We start from the raw sequence: 18,631 nt of genomic DNA on the forward strand, positions 1-18,631 counted from the left end.
ATATATATATATATATATATATATATATATATATATATATATAATGCACAATTTTTACAGTATAAGGCTTCAGTGGTAAGTACATAAACGATTCATACAAATAGTAGTAACGAACATGTGTAAAACATTATTGGTGGGTACGTGATAATAATGTTGTAAAAAGTAGTGCCATATTTGCCATATTTACCGTATATGTTGGGACACCGTATTTGTTAAGACACCATAAATTAATTTTAAAAGTAATTTTTTGTGCACTGTATGTTCTGGGACACATCGTTTTTTCAAGTCATAATTTGTGGGATACCATTTAAATCATTCGAAAATTACATGTCGGAAATTGCACTCCAATTGAAATTTTATTTTAAAAAATATAAAACTGTATACTTGACATAAAACTCTTCAATCCACTGCAGCAGCATCTCATCAACACAACCCTTCTCCTGCACATGTATGATCTATTCTTTTGGTACATGAATATATTTTTAGCTTTCTCATACCTTGAAAAAAATGTTCGAGACAACACACCACCTGAAGCGGAAACTGCAAGCACAAAAGTCAGATGTTTTCAAATCTGCACTAGTCTTGCTAATTCTCACACTTTTGATGCCCATCTTATAGACAGTCCATCCAGGAATGCGATCAAAGTACACTAGAGTTTTATCCATGTTAATGATCATATTGTCGGCGAAATTATCTATTCATCACGTGATTTTATTTTGCTCCAAATCTACTGGATGATGCTGGGTCATCGATGCATTATATTGTAAACTTTAAAAACTGTTCCATTGTTTCACTTTATTTTAAAAAATGTCGTGAATACTGGTGAAAAGAAACCAAAGTTAGCTTCCATAGCTCGGCCGTCTTTGTTTATTCGAAGCTAAAATATAAAAAAACGGCACACGTAAAAGAATCCAAGTCGGCTTCTGAGATCAGCTTGCTTTGCAATAAAATAACCTTTGTATTGATATCCTTTTTTAAAAAATCGGCTTCCGAGTCCAAAGTCGGCTTCCGACGTCGGCTTGCCTTGTGATAAAAATAACCTTTGTCTTTGATGTCCTGTCGGTAAGTTCAAAGAAGAAGTTTACTGTTGGCTGCCAGCTGTGTTTATTTACCACCAGGGCTTCTATGTGGTTCGCGATTTTTGTAGTAATTATTACAAAGGTGCACTAATGTCTGCGGATAAATAGTAATGATACTTCTGTAACCCGCGCCGGCGAAAAGATTGTCACTTGCACTCAAGTGAATTGTTTTTAAATAATGATTTTTATTTGCGAGATACTTTCAGACAGTAGATAGTAGACCTGGATATAAATTATTCTTGGCTATTTTGAACCTAACACCGTGCCATGCGTGAATGGCAGTTTTCAATATATCGGTTGATTATTTCCCTCTCGTTTGCGAATTCATCGACATCTGTGCACAAAGCACTATATTGCGTCAAAATTTGTTCTATTGTTTCAATTTATTTTCAAAATTCCCGTGAATATAATTGAAAAGGAACCCATGTTTGCTTCCGTATCTCGGCCGTCTTTGTATATTAAACAAAAAAAAAAATATATAAAAATTTTAAAAAATCAGATCACTTCACAAAATCCAGTCAGCTCCCGATGTCGGCTTGCTTTGCAATAAAATAACTTTTGTATTGATATCCTTTACCAAAAAAAAAAAAGAAGTAACCAAAGTCAGCTTCTGAAATCGGCTTGCTTTGTAATAAAAATCATCTTTTGTCTTTGATGTCCTGTCGGTAGCTTCAAAGAAGGAGTTAACTGATTGCTGCCAGTCGTGTTTATTCACCACCAGGGCTTCTATGTTCTATGTGTTTGGCATCTGTGGTTACAATTAATACAAAGGATCATTGACGTCTGCGGGTAAATAGTATGGATAATTTTGTAACCCAAGCTGGTGAAAAGATTGTCAATTACACTTAAGTGAATGTGTTTTCAAATGATCGTTTTTATTTGCGACATACTGTCATACAGTAGACCTGGATATAATTAAATCTTGATTATTTTGCACCCAATACCGTGTCATGCGTGAATGGCGTCTTCAAGATATCGGTTGACTATTTCCCTCTTGTTTGCGATTTTGTTGGCTCCAGTTTTCAGTCGGATAACATGTTCAAACTTTGGAGCACAACCACACACAATTGCTTCTCAATGTTCATGTGAACAACGTGGTGTGTGGTATCGGACATAATTGATACACGCTACAGTATGGAATCCTACGCTTACGGATTTCGTGGAAATATTTTATTCTTAAATGCTCATGTTGAAAAAAGGAATAAATGATAACAACAAAAGGTTAGTTTCTTTTTTTTTGTTATCAATTCAACGTTTTATTTATCTATTTTATTGCAACGTTCAGTGGGGTGGGAGAAGCACAAATGCAATACAATTTTATTTCGTTTCTTAAGTCTTGGGACATATGACCAAAGTGAAAAAGTGTTTCACCATAAGTTCTGGGATAGGAAAAAAAATAATTATTTTATCGTGTCCCAACATATGCGGTAAATACGGGTAGAATTAAACAAAATCATACAAATGATCTTTTCTGTACATGTTGACTAAGAAGCTTTTAAAAAGCTTGGCATGTGTCAGCTTACTTCATATAAGGTAGTATGGAATTCATTAGTTTGGCCAGGATAATTAATGATGCTTCTATGGGATATAATGCTGGGTATTTTGAACAGCCAGCATTATCTTATAATGTCTACTATGCCATATCACTTTACAGGTAATTAACCTCTCAGCCAAATATGGCAATTCTCAATCAACTGTCAATCAACATTTGCATAACATACATTCCAGTGTCCAAGTGGCCAATACAGTCATTCAACTGTACCAATATTTGCCTGATTCCATTCCAGCTCTGCATGTTTGAAATAGTCATCTTGCATCATTTTAATATAATAGTGTATATCAATGAATTTTCATTTTTTAAATACTGTTTTTTATTAATAAGAGAGAAAGCTTCATGACACAAATATTTAATTCTTTCTTGGACATTTCCGATGGAAAGTACATATGCACTTTTATGTTTAAATGATCTTAAAGTAATTTACTCTGTTTGCCATCCAGAAAATTTAATCCATTTTGTAACAATTAGATTATCATGTAGCTAACTTAAGTTTGCTTCAATCTGATGTTGAAATTTGGCACAAAAATCTCATGGAATTCACAGGAATGTTTCTTATGTGTGAAATCTGCATTATTCTTTGTAAAATCTACATTATTTGATGATCTTCTTTCCATAAGTCCTTCCAGGGTGCATTTTAACATTTTTAGATAATCTGTAGAATTCTTCTGAATTATGATTCCAATAATCCCATGAAGATTTATCTTACAAAGTCAGTGTAAATTTGGTGAGTTTCCTCAGTAGTATTATGCACTATTCCAAATTAGCTGCAGAGAAATTTTCATACTGCTTTCTTGAATGATGTTGAGTAAATGTTATCCACAAGATATGTATATACAGGCATTGATAGATAGATTTGTATACTTGAATACTACATTCTAAAATTTTCTCAAAAGTGCCAACAGCAATGCCAGGGATGATTTCAGGACAAACGCCAACAGCCTCTCCTGGAATGGTTGGAGGATCCTCACAGCTGCAACAGGTTCAGCACACAAGGACTTTTTTCCCAGAAACATGGCTCTGGAGCAATACCACCTCTAAGTAAGATGTATTTAAGCAATACTGGATATCCATCCACGCAGACAGACAGACAGATAGATAGATAGATAGATAGATAGATAGATAGATTAGATAGAGAGAGAGAGAGAGAGAGAGATTGATTGATTGATTGATTGATTGATTCCTGGATGATGCATACCCTGAATTTGTCAAACGTTGCTACCACCTTATGATGAATTGAATAGGGATGACAGCAACTTCCATGCCTTCATGACAGCCCTTAGCACCAACAACACCTACGTCTAGTGGAGATCCACAGCTACAACAGGTCAAACACACAATAATCTTTCTATCCCCAAAATGTGACTTTGGATCAATGCCACTTCTAATCATTCTGTTTCTTTATGATTTTCTTTTAATCTATCTAGACAACACGATAAAAAAAGGGATGGGATGGACAGACCAATATAATGATATATTTTTAATTTCAGATTCAGGTACTGTTTCAGGATAAATGGATCTTGACTTGCATTTGATAAATCCCATATATATATATATATATATATATATATATATATGTTCCAGTTATCTTTAATTAATACATTATTGTGTTGAACTTGAGGTCAATACAACAGCTATTATGAATCTTAAATGATTAAAATGGCACGTTTTAGATACCTTCCCTCAGTCAAAGTTAGCATACAGAAACATCAACATTGTTTTCATATCCCTTAGACATATGTGCTCACAGACATAGTAGTGGATGCTTTGTGTATTCGTAAACATGTTTTATGTGTGCATCGAGGTGCTGTCCATGACAGCCTCATACTTTATGGGAATGAAGATTTCATATTGGAAATTAATGACTTGGAGTAAAATGAGTTAACTTTGCTGTAGAGTTTGGGTTATCTATATTACCCTCAATAGTTGCACAAACATTTATAAAATATAATCTTTTAAATTACCATAAAAATGTTGTATTTATTTTAATTTTGACATTTCAAATCGTAGGAAATTTTGCACTTTTATTAACTGCATATTAGCAGTCCCTGGTATAGTTTTAGAAAATTGATACATATTTATGGGTAGGATTGTTTGTTTGACAGATTTATGATTAGGATAGATAATTAGACAGATTTTGTGGTTAGGATGGATGGCCTGACAGATTTATGTTTAAGATGGATAATTACCTAGACAGACTTATGGTTAGGATGGGTGGTTAGACAGCTTTATAATTAGGATGGATGATTAGGCAGATGTATGGTTAGGGAGGATCATAGACAGAATGGATGACTTAGAGAGATTTATAATTAGGATGGATGATTTGACAGATTTGTCATTAGGAAGGATAATTAGACAGATTTCTGGTTAGGAAGGATGATTAGAAAGATGTATTGTTAGGATGGATGATTAGACAGATGTTTGGTTTGAATAGATGATTAGACAGATGTACTGTTTGCATGGATGATTAGACAGATGTATGGTTAAGATGGATGACTAGATAGATGTATAGTTAAGATAGATGATTAGACAGATGTATGGTTAAGATGGATGACTAGACAGATGTATGGTTAAGGTGGATGATTAGACAGATGTTTGGTTTGAATAGATGATTAGACAGATGTACTGTTTGCATGGATGATTAGACAGATGTATTGTTAAGATGGATGACTAGACAGATGTATGGTTAAGATGGATGACTAGACAGATGTATTGTTAAGATGGATGACTAGACAGATGTATTGTTAAGATGGATGATTAGACAGATGTATGGTTAGGATGGATGATAAGGCAGATTTATGTTTAGGGTGGATGATTAGACAGATTCATAGTTAGGATAGAGGATTAGACATATATAGGTAGGCTGAGTAAGACAGATTTTATATAGTTTATAGTTTGGAGTGACTTCATTTTTAACTGTGATATACAGTGCAAGCATTGGAATGACTTCACTTTTAATTATGGTATACAGTGCAAGCATTAGAATGGAATGACTTCATTTTAAACAATGATATATAGTGCAGGTATTGGAGTGACTTCATTTTTAATTATAGTATACAGTACAAGCATTGGAGCGACTTCATCTTTAACTATGGTATACAATGCTCGTATTGGAGTGACTTCATTTTTAATTATGATATACTGTGCAAGCATTGGAATGATTTCGTTTTTAGCTATAGTACACAGTGCAATTATTGGAGTGACATGTTGTAACTATGGTATACAGTGGAGGCATTGGAGTGACATGTTTTAACTATGGTATACAGTGGAGGCATTGGAGTGACATGTTGTAACTATGGTATACAGTGGAGGCATTGGAGTGACATGTTGTAACTATGGTACACAGTGGAGGCATTGGAGTGACATGTTGTAACTATGGTATTGGAGTGACATATTTTATCTATGATTACTACAGGGCACGAATAGGGGTGGCTTCTTTATAGCTATGGTATACAGTACAAGTATTAGAGTGACTTCATTTTTAACTATTTTATATCATACCAGTATTGGAATGACTTCATTTTTAACTATGGTATACAGTGTAGACATTGGAATGACTTCATTGTTTACCAGTGGTAGACAGTACAGGCATTGGAGTGAGTTCATTTTTAACTATGGTATACAGTGCAGGCATGGGAATGACTCCATTTTAACTGTTGCATACATGCAAGCATTGGAATGACTCCATTTTCAGCTGTTGTATACAGTGCAGGAATTGGAGCAACTTTGAGATAAATGTTTCTACTAGTTGCAATATTATCCATATTTGTCACCTGTAATGTGTTGGTGTAATGCTCTGCAAATGTTGTTCATTTCAGTGCACTAGGCCAGGCCAGCATTTCGGCCATTGTTCCTGACACTATTACATCCTGGGTTGCCAGTGCGTTCTCTGTCAATAAAATGACTGGATTAGGAGTGGCATCTGCACCAGCCAAGGTGGGGAATGACACAATTAAATTTTCTGTAGCAATAGAATTATTATTATTAGTATTGTTATTATTATTATTATTATTCTGTGGCATCTGCTGGTATTTTTGGCTTGTAACATTTCACCTCAGATAGGGTCATATAGCATTAGTTGAGATTTCCAGAATCTTGTGCAAATTACTTAATGTTTGGATACCTTCAGTACGAGGCCTTCATTATACTCTCCTCAAATTTTTCCAAGTATTTTCATCACAAGTGGAGCAATATTCCTTAATTCTTCTTTTTGTTTTACACCTGCTGTCATGCTGCTGATCATGACTGCCTGATACTGTGATGCCTTTACAAATTCTTTTGTTTTCTTCCTTCACTTAGTGACCGGTTGTTTGTATTATGATACAAGCAAATATTCCCTCCATTCCATTACTAGCTCCTTGCACTACCTCTAATATCACTGTTTCTTTTGTTTCATTTTAGAAAGTTTGTTTTAGAACTTTGGTTAGAAAATCTTCATCACAGTATCTCCTGACTTACTTTCCTAATCTTCATCTCATCCCCTGACTTACATTCCTGTGTTTCTTCCATCTCTCCCAGCAGTCTCCAGCACTTATCAGGCCTTTTCCCCTGTGTATTTTGGGAATAATTAGAATGTTTACAGCAGCCATTGGATGCAGTGCATCACTGATGGATATTACAATTCCAATCTTTAGTCTGCCTGTCCCCCTTTTGGTGAAAAGTGGGTGGACATAGTATATGTTTTTCCATCTGTTTGTTTGTTACACTTGAAATCTGCTCCATCATTTTCAAACTACCAGTCTAATGGATGAAGTGTGGTATATTTATACATCATGATTAAAAGGTGTGTTTCATAATAAGCTTGGTCTCCAATTACCTAGGTAAAGTTCAGGACTTGATATTTTCAGTTTTGCATTACATTTGTTTCGCTCTAAAACAATGAGTGTTTTACGATTAAGATATTAAATTTTGCGTACCAACCAATATGATTTTAGAATGTGTAGTGCATACCATGTTGTAACTGATCTTCAAGTGCAAGGTCAGAGAGTTAAAGTTTTCCATCACACAATCTGTTCCGCTCTATAGCTCCCAAGCATGTTGAAAATAAAGGTGAAGAGCACTATTCAGCATTTGTAGATTTTCATGACACTTTCCATTTATGATCTAACTTACAAGCAGATTAACTTTAGGGAATGGAACATGGTACATTTCATCATTATGAGGTGACATGTACTGTATTGGAGTACTTCTTCTAAGACATGTTCGCAACTCTGTATTTTTAGTTTTCCATCATTCTTTCCATTTCACACTTTAATTTTCAAGCAATATGAAGAACGAAACTTTGCCTACATGAGCAGCATGATTACAAGGTGTCATGTTAGTGGGTATCATATTTGGATTGTCAACGTTTATGGCCTGGTATTTTCAGTGTGCCACCACACTTGTCTTCCTGCTTTATAAAATTAAAGGCTTTTGAGATTAAAAGATTAAACTTGGTTTACCTATATACATGTATCAGCCTTTCCACTCTGTAACCATTGAGCCATTTGATATTAAATATGATATACTGATGCATCTTCAAGATTTCAGACAACGTTAGGGATGATATCGTCAAGGTCAAGATCACATATCGATATTAGTTATGCTGATTTTTCTTTTTAGATTAGGGGCTGTTGTTGAAACATGGTATTACTTATACATGATTCATGGAACATGTGTTGCATTACACATTTGAAGTACTTTTATTAAATGTGAAGGCCATGAATCAAATAGGTTTCTTTTCTTTAAACATTATACATTAAACACTCTTTCAGGTACAGGAATGAACCATTATAGAACTTTCTCAATCTGATGTCATCATTTGTATCACAGTCAGTCTTATAAATCTTTTTGGTTGGCAAGGTTTAAAGATTATTGAAGTGTATCTAATGACAGAGATCGCAAATGTATTGATAGTTGCAACTGTATGCCCATTTATATTTACATCTTGTACGTTCCTTACCTATCAAATGTATTTATTTCTGATGACATTTTTCATATCCAAATGGCTCCTAAAGTCTGAATGAAGAAGCTGGGTATTTGCAATCATCTTTCAAGTTGATTCAATCTGTTGTTTGACTGAGAGTTTTTATAATGCCATTGGTTTTACATTTTAAATTGGAGGCATATCCATTTCAAATTATATCTGAGATAATAATTTAATTTCTGTCTGGACATTAGAGTCTGTTTTAGACACATCAGGATCTTCAAGATAGGGAATTATGTCACATATCTTCTTGAAGTCAATGAATGTCATGCAGAACTCTTATTCCATCTTCAATATTTCTGAAGTACAATTTTATCCATTATCCTTCTCAAGGTTTGACTATAGGTCTTCTACTCTGTTGGATAGATCTTTCTTATCTAACTCAGCAATCATTTCAATGCAACACTTCCATAAAAATGCATTAGCAGGTTATTTGAATATAGTTGCTCATTGCTTTTTTTAATTTCGTCACCAATGTTGCCAGTGTGACAATATCTGGCTACGATTATCTGTCATTAATACGAGATCATGAATCTCTTTATCCGGAACCCAAGCACCTCAGTAGGTCCTGAGACTTTTGAACTGGTCATGCTTTGTAACGATTTTTCCAAGAAATTTATTGTTATCAGTGCATTTTCTTGTAGTTCAGCATCCCTGACTTTGTCTTTGAACTTTTCTAGCATGTCTGCATTGTCCTAAGTATGCTATGTTGCTCAAGAAAACTTGTGGCTTCCTGTTTTCCAAGTATGTCCTTGCAGTCTATCTTCTTGTCCCGACTTAAAGTTTTTACTCTTATTGATTTTTTTTGCTATAAATCTTTTGATCTGTGCATACTGTCTCATTGTTTTCATACATCTTGAGTGCCGATCAGGCTGTGAATGTATCACTTCCTCTATTGAGTCAGTGTTATAAAGGAATCCTCATATTCATCTTTCTGTCTGTCCTACAATCTTATCAGCACAGGTCATCTGGCACTTTTATAATTGATTTTTATAAAACTTGTTAATTATTATTGTTAGCACCTGAGGATGTACATATCAACAAACCTCATTGCTCCCTCAATTTGCTTAAGAGTTATTGTCCTTTGTGACCTGCTGCTTAATGCAATGTATGACACAATCTTGCTCACGTCTTTAAATAATGTATGTCTATGTGCGTACTGTGATGGGTGTATTTATAATATAAACGTTTATCAGATTGCCTTGAACCAATTGTAAGCTTTTTCAGTTTAAATTAATTAAAAATTGGAGAAAATGTTAAATAACTAACCAGGAATTAAAAGTAGAAACCAAGAATGAAGATTGTAGAGACTATTTAAATATAAATTTCAGATAAAGAGCTTTATTTGATTTATGTCCTTTTGCAATTTATGTGCACAGTATTCTGATGTCGTATCATACTTTTGTGGTATTAATTTCCCAGTTGAACCATAAATATAAAAAAGAGTAAGATCCTTTTTAAAGGTGACTTCAAAAATGTATAATGTCCTCATTTGAAAATCATGAGATTTTTTTCTGCAAAGAAACGTTTAATTTATGTGCAGTATTTTCGAAGAGTGGAAATGCTCTTTGGGTTTACCTTTCATATCATGGGACTACATGTATGGCATTTATGAATGATCTGGAAATGAGCACAGATAACATGTGACTTGAAATGTTCATCATAACCACTACTATGATGTCTTCTTACAGTCTAATGAAAAAATCTGATTTTTTTGTCCTACAATTCTTGTCAAGCATGATGACTTAAAATATATATTTCATGGGTTCTCATCATCTTCTGATATAACATTGTGTCCACAAAAGTATGTTTTCATTCCATATTAAAAGTTAAGAAAAGTATTATTTAATGTATTTGATTGTCCATGGTAATTATAGCATGCTGAATAATTGGATGTGAAAAAAGAATTTATCCAAGTGTGCCAATATTCCACTCAAAATAAAACTCCCTGCATGCATTTTTCAGAATTTACCCAAAGTGTCACTTGACCAAAATGAACATTCACTTTATAAGCAAATGATATATGCTTGAAAGTAATAAAACAACAGTTTTTAACCTACTATGAAGAGCCTATCTTACACCAGATTTATATATTATTAACGCTATTTATTTATACTGTTCCTATGTAACATATTGCTGCAACATAGCTTAAGACTGATGCTGAAATGGTAAGTCAGATGCATATAGGACTGGGTCAGGTGTTATGAATGACTCTGCTCTTAAAGATTTATCCTTCATCTTGTAGACAGACCCAGTCCATTAGTTTGCAATGCCCAAGGTGCCATGCTGGCAGTGGGCCCTCGCCAGTAGAGTTACTGTTGTATGCCTACTTTTTGGGACAAGTGGAGTGCAGGACCCTGAAAGCCTTGCCCTAGGCCCAGTACTGATTGCCTGATTGTTGAAATATATATTCATGTTTATTTGGGACAATTTGTGTTCCTAAACTTTTCTGTAATTGCTTAGCTGTATGTTTTCAGAACTTAACTTTTAATTGGCACTATATAGCTTGGAATGTGCTAATGAACCATTCATTTATATATATATATATATATATATATATATATATATATATATATATATATATATATATATATATATATATATACCATGTATGCACTTTACATGCAGTTTTCAGTTTTCATTTGCGGGTTTAACCAATACATGACTATCTTCATATAGCTTCGAATATTCTTTAGCAAATAGGACTAGCTTAAAGAAACTGAAAATTTCTTATTTTAAGAGTAAACAAGTAAACAACCCCTCCCCCCAAAAAGTAACTTGAAATCAGGAAGTAATGACTAAGGAAAGATTTTGCCTATTGGAGATATGAAAACTATTGCCAAGCTTTCCAAGGTTTTGCATTTTTTTATGAGTGGACTACATTATGCCAGGGATGGCATATAGATATAGGTTTTTTTTAGACTTTTTTATTTTATTTCTGCATTGCTGTAATCTAGTAGCTGCCATATCAATATCAGTCAGTATTGTTTTCATACTAAACATCTGTTTAATAGAAACCATATTAAGGTTTATCTAAAAAAAAACATGCATAATCAGTTACATTTTTTCTTTTCCAGTTCCGTACCTTCCGCCCATTCTTTGTGAGTCTAAACTTACCTTATTCCGTCGTTCGTGGAGAGGAGCTCGTCCTACAAGCAAACGTCTTCAATTATATGACACAAGATGTGGATGTATGTAGTATTACAAAATAATGTACTTTTTGAAAATTGTAATCATGGTTATGGAAAGTTGCTTATGCCACTTTAGAACCATCACCTCCATAAAATAACAAATATAAAAATGTTTAAAAACTTGAATAATCCCTACTTTCCAACAAATGTGACAAAAGTTATAATGACAAAATAAGGATTTTAAAGAATAAAATTAAATTATAATTAATATCTACGAAGAACTAATGGTGAATAATTTATCTTGGAATTCAAACTAATACATGGTAAAGTATCAGTGTACTATTTTGAAGAACACTAGTCCACCACAATGTCTTCCTGTCATCTTAATTAGCATAGTATCTGTTCATTCGTATCTTTAATAGGTTGTGGTGACCTTGGATAAATCAAACGATTTTAGGGTCATTCTACCCTTGGATGCCAGTGGAAACATGCAATACATCTCACAGACCATCACCAAGAACGTAAAGGTACATTCAAATTTAATTTAAATTTTATAAGTTAGTTTACATATTCTTATTGCCATAAACAGTTATATATTTAGACACAGCCAAAATACATGCAAAATTACACACAAACATAGCTTTTTACTGCAGAACATTTCTGCTTACGAAGTCTAACTGCAGCTGAGACCTGCGATTGAGATGGAATGAACACATGTTCAGTCTTGATATGTCATATACATACTTCCATTTACTGATTCATATGGCTCCAACTTTAGCCCTTGGGTCTTCACTACGGGACATGTGACGGAAAGACAGCAAAGTTCCTACATGACAAATTTAAAAAATATTCAGTAAGTATGGTTTGTTTTCATGATATGAGCAAACTTACTTTCCTCATTGTGTGGTGAATTATCAATATAGCGAATTCGGACCTTGAGATGAATATCCTCCACTTTTAGGACAAACAAGAGGAAATCTTGTTTTTGTCAGTAACTGGTGTCACAACAATGACATCAACCCCATTACTCTCAACACCCAATCCATGTTGGCAAACTTCTTTCTCTATCTCTTGAAGACCCTATCACAATCAAGAAATACTGTTACATAATCTCAGACATGTCCAGGTTTCATCAGAGAAATGATTACGGCTGCAACAAGGTAATCCCTGACTTGCATTCAAGTTAGACATATTCAGACCACACTCACTCATATTGTTAGCAAATAGAAACTCTCCTGGATTTTGTCATGGCCAAACGCATCTACTACATCTATAGATTTAAATTTCTTGCAGTTCCCTTCTGCTGATTCAGTTGCTCCAATGACATAACCTGGTTCCTTGCTAAGAACAGCATGGTGGCTCTAGTCAAGCAACAACAATTATTATTTCCCTGTCGTTGATCGATCTGTCAAGAGGAGCGAAGATGCAGGACACTCTCATGTTACCTGATATGCATGGAAAATATCGGCACCAACTGTAAATGACTATTCCTATTGCTGATTGCAGGAATGCAAGATATAACTTTTCAGGTGCTGGCTACTTGACTAAATATAGTTATTAAATCAGTGTGTCCTTTAACTCTCACTGGATCAGGTACACTATTGGACATTTCAGTTCATGAAATGTGAGCGACTTCCAATTGCTTTGAATGTAATGTTTCAGTTTAGGACATAGCAGAGTCAGCTGTCTGGTATGCTTCATCTGCTTTCTTCTAGTTGCCATTTGCATAGAATGGTCTCGCTAAGGAGAGAACTGAACCACTTTGTGATAGTGGTAGCTGTATAGATGGTGTATGATGCCCCATTTATGAAAGCACAACTTTGGCCCAGACACAAATTTGCCACTTTCACCTTGGAAAGTGTTAGATGAGATGATAATGACATGTGGAATCCCACAGGGATTTCCCACGCACTGTATAAACAAATTGTCACTTGCTGTGCTAAACTACCATTAGGAGATGTTTATCCTTTTAGAAGTGCATACATTACACAGGTAGAGGTATGGTGTTCAACATTTCCTTCTCTTCTTATCTATTCTCCTAACATAATCTGATCATTAAATGTATTTGACGGAGAAAGCAAATATCTTTAGTAAATTCTGTTTCTCAGACAATACATACCTGAATACATTACCAAAAAAATCCCTCCCACCGCACCCATTCCAGCAATGCAAGGATCCTTTAAGGTTTTGCTAAAGTAAAAAGCCAATCGGGATATAATGGTAGCCACCTAACTGATGCAAGTGAGGAGTTAATTTAAAGAGTTGCATGCCTTTGCCAATAACATAGTGACACAAAGATGTTTTTCATCTTTCTGAGAGGGCCAGATTCAGAGTTGGCAGAAATTTCTCCTAATGTAATTTAATAAGGTGAGTATTAACGGAAAAATTATAATTTAATTAAAAAGGAAATAAGCTTTTTGCATTTTCCCTGGATGTTTGTATATCGTTTTCTCATCTGAGAAAAAGTGTAAGTCTTAAATGTGCAATGGAGTGTTTTGTAATAAGGAATAATATAGAACATTGTAATATTAAATGGAGTCATGCATATATTCTCTTTATTGTATTCCTTTGAAATTAATTACATAAATAAATACTATGTTTGATATAATTGTATTTAAGACATTGTACTAAAAATTTAAGATATTGTACTAATTTACATGTTTGGATCATGTTAACTAAGATTTGAATAGGGGTTGTTTGGCAAAAAGGACTTTCATTATGCAAAAAAGAATTCATTAGGTAAATGTAATTACATCAAGGAATCATCATAAACTATATCTTTTTCTCTTTTTTCCAACTATTTTATGATATTTTATTTTGAACCTCCTGCAAACATTAGTTTTTTTTATTGTTAAAGGTAGTCCACCCTGTTGCATATTATATTTCACTCCATTTCATTGTTTTACCAAAAAATTCTTTGCGTATTAAGACATACCCAGATCTTCAGTCATAAACTCTGTCTTCAGTTTTTGTCTATTTTTTTCTATCTTCTTTGTAGATGTCAAAATAAAATAAATGTGTAAAATTTAGGGAACTAACTTAAATACAAGTTCAGTACTTCAGTGGGGTGTTTTTGGGGAGGGCGGTATATAATTAATATCCAAGTGTTCTAATTTTTTCATAAATATCAGCCTAAATTGGTTGTGAGGAGCTTGTAAGCATACACCTAACTGCACCAAGTATTCTTTTTCAAGTAGATAAATTATAAGTAAAATAAACTGTAAAAGTGTAAATAGCATAGACAGTTGACTAAATGAGAAATTCCAACTCAGTTCCTGTTTGTCACCTTGACTTAACATGTTAAAAGAAGGATCAAGTTCAAATATCTGATTTTTAATGTTTCTTAACAACACTGATCTGTATACTTTGTACAGTTTTAGCTGCTTATACAGTGAGTAAATTTATTTGATTGCATCCTAAATACTTTTTTCTACAGGTTGCAGCAGGCAAAGCAGAATCGGTCTTTATTCCCATTGTACCTGCTGCCATTGGCAAGATAGATTTATCAGTAAAAGCCCAGAGTGTCCTTGCGGCTGATGGTGTGAGAAGGCAGCTGCTTGTAGAGGTATTGGTTGTTGTAATACTTCAATACTGTATGAGTGGAATTTTCATGTAATTGGTATAACCAGCTCCAAGCAATTGTATTGAGTAGTTTTTAATACAAATGCTGTAATATGTCCCAATAAGATGTGACTCATTTCAGCATTTAACCAAAATATCAAAACTGCAGTTTGATAGCATTATAAAAATAAGTTTAAACAATATTTAATTTTGCTGAATATGATTCAGGCAACAGAATTAACTTTATTTAATTATTGCCATGATTTTCAACATTGCCCCTATCCATTATCCTTTATATTATCTATTTACTTAAAACTTATTGATGAAATATCACTTAATAAAGGACTTTATTTGTCCATTATCAAGATATGTGCAAGTTAGCTATTACTTTCAGCTGCCTCCCCTTTGATGCATGAAAGGATTTTAAAATGACAAAATGTTACGCATTCAGACATCACTGGAAGAGACACGAATTAGAGATTTAGGGTCTCGTGAGAGGTTGGAGGCAGAGAGGAGTAAATCATATACACAAAGTGTTGTGACTTGAAATTTTGAGTAATAACAGTGCAATTTTTGTTATTCTCACAGCCTGAGGGTACACACAGAGACTACAACTATCCTTTCATCATTGCTGCTGGATCATATGTGAAAGTACCCATCATACTGCCACAGAATGTAGTAGCAGATTCTTTAAAAGTGAGAGTAACTGCAATGGGTAAATATACAAGTTTATTAACCCAGTCAACAAAAAATAAAATAAGCAGTTTTATGTCCCACCTTGCCACCTTGAATGTGCTTGTGGTTCATTAGAACAGATGGACAAGGGTGACACCACACTATAGTTGTATCATGGTCCATCCATACGTACCTACATTGGTAAGTATTAATGTCCATATGGTTAGGGTTTGTATCTTATTATGTTTTCATGCACTATGTTGAGGCTTTTGATTTTCTTTAAACATATCACTAGTTTGGTTTCATAATTTCTGAAACAACACCAAATTACAAACTTTTTCATGATCATTTCATTTTATATTTAATTGCTGTTAAAAGTTCCAATCAATGTTCATCTTGTTATTTGAAAATTGGTTTCAAATTATGTCATTTGTCTGAGTTCAACTCCAGCAATTCAAGATATACCAAATAAAATTCGATTTTCGAATAATTTTTTTGGTTGACCCTCAAGTTCATCAGTCTACCACGAACTGAAAAGTGCTGTAATAGCAATTCACTAGTGCATTATACCATTATCTGGAAGGTGAATTCAGCGTTGTGACTGAAAACATCTCACTTGAATCGGGCCAGGGAAAAAGTTTTCCAAACATTCCCCCATTCCTTTTATTTCTGATATAACCTTTGTGCAACTACATTTTTGTTCGTGGGGTATAATGTAATCAATTAATTTTCAATATCCTTTTCCTTCATGAACATCATGCATTAAATACTAATTCATTTCCACTTATAAAGTGCAGAATTTATATTTCAGTATCCGTATATTTCTTGTTGACAGAAATTATTCTCACAAAAAAGAATTTTCTTAATTTTGTTAAGTCTGCTTTGGCACTGTTCATGGTCTATCATTATAAAAAAGACTCATTGGACATGCCAATACACTCTCCAGTGTTACAGACTCAATAATTGTTAATTTTTAATGTGCTATTGTTATTATTATTATTATCATAGGTGATGTTATGGGACCTACATTGAAAAATTTAGATAATTTACTACAATTGCCTACGGGATGTGGTGAGCAGACCATGACGAGTTTCGCACCTGATGTTTTCGTCACAAATTATCTTAATACAACCGGTCAACTAACGGAAGACATCCGGGAAAAAGCACTTATGTACATGCAAAGAGGTAAGTAGATGCATAACCCAATAGCATAACTAATGTCAAGTTTCCAATACAGTTCTCCTCGTAAATGTCTTGAACTTTTGTTAATTACTATGTATACCATAACCGTGTACATTTGAAGCAAACTGCAGTGTTTTATGGACTAATTACAGTATGTGTGATACGACAAGAGGCTTGTCTTTATGGATTATACACCAAGCAATAAACAATATGCTTTATGCATCTTTTAAGTGGTTTGTAGTATGGTGACCACTATTTCAGCCAGGAGTATGTTATGATCATCATCATCATCATCATCATCATCAGATTCTTCTTCTTCTACCTCGGATGCATGATGTTGCAGGTTCAAACCCAGGCCAAGTCATACCAAAGACTTTTAAAAATATTACTAACAGCTGCCTTGCTTGGTGCTCAGCATTAAGAAGTTAATGTTAGGACTGGTCAGCCTGGTGTCAGGATCATGTGACTGGATGGGACATCATGCTACATGTCTGTGGCATGATGCCCAAGCTCTAAACATCACTATAAACTGTCACACTGCAGACATCGTAGCAATATGACTGAATTTTTTTTAAAGCTACATTAAAAATCTAAATCACACACACACACACACACTCTCTCTTCTTCTTCTTCATGTTGGGGCCTCAGGTGGCCGAGTGGTCCAAGACACTCACCTTTAGAGATCTCATCTGACCACATGGGTTTGAGCTGTATCTCAACCAACATGGGTATGTGACCAAGCTTGCTAGTAGCTTCCCATGGTTAAGTGGTTCTTATTAGGGTTTTCCTGGGGTTGGTGATCCTTCTTGGGTTTTCACGTTTTTCCTCCACCAAAGATACTGGTCACAATCACTGCATCCATGTATAGCCTAACATTTGCTGAAAAAGAATGTTAAACCCGCAAAACCAAACTGAACAATTATTATCTTATTCTTCTGATTATTATTATTATTATTATTATTATTATTATTATTATTTTTATATGTAGTAATAGTAAGACTTTTCATTAATTCTCCATCAATATTCTTATACAAGTCAACATTAAATATTTTTGAATAATTGCTTCTAATGACAAAACAAATCCTTTAAAAATAATTTAACTTTGAAAAGAATCAGCACTATATCATTTTAAATATACTTCAAACTCAGGTTAAAAATATAAAGGATATATTTTATATTTCCACAGATATAGTGTCCATTTGTGTATAGTGTCTGAAATAGTCACTAGTACAAACAAGGTTTACATCATTCTATATTGCTGCCATGCTTTAAAATAACACCATCACAAAAATGGGGAAAGTTTGTTGGGAAGGGTTCTTGGGAAGGGGATGTGGTTGAGATGGTCAACTTAAAGACTTTACATTTTCAATTTTCATTTAGGATATCAACGTGAATTGACGTTCCAACACAGTGATGGTTCATTCAGCATCTGGGGAGAAAATGATGGTGTCGGAAGCATGTGGTTGGTGTTACTAGTTTCATT

General features: G+C 34.0%; 1 protein-coding gene across 2 annotated transcripts in view; it reads left to right on the forward strand.

Moving 5' to 3' along the window:
* LOC149803788 (CD109 antigen-like) overlaps positions 1–18,631 on the forward strand; it is a 102,950-nt gene that overhangs the window by 54,176 nt on the left and 30,143 nt on the right. For both annotated transcript variants that reach the window (XM_089953584.1, XM_089953585.1), the window contains exons 19-26: positions 3,531–3,675; positions 6,453–6,570; positions 11,677–11,790; positions 12,153–12,257; positions 15,167–15,295; positions 15,880–16,006; positions 16,975–17,151; positions 18,529–18,610. In XM_089953584.1, coding sequence (XP_089809710.1) covers positions 3,531–3,675; positions 6,453–6,570; positions 11,677–11,790; positions 12,153–12,257; positions 15,167–15,295; positions 15,880–16,006; positions 16,975–17,151; positions 18,529–18,610 — 997 coding nt within the window. The remainder of the gene's footprint in view (positions 1–3,530; positions 3,676–6,452; positions 6,571–11,676; positions 11,791–12,152; positions 12,258–15,166; positions 15,296–15,879; positions 16,007–16,974; positions 17,152–18,528; positions 18,611–18,631) is intronic.

This window comes from Sinohyriopsis cumingii, chromosome 3 (genome assembly GCF_028554795.1).
Source record: "Sinohyriopsis cumingii isolate HCF-2022 chromosome 3, ASM2855479v2, whole genome shotgun sequence".
In the NCBI taxonomy this organism is placed as follows: domain Eukaryota; kingdom Metazoa; phylum Mollusca; class Bivalvia; order Unionida; family Unionidae; genus Sinohyriopsis; species Sinohyriopsis cumingii.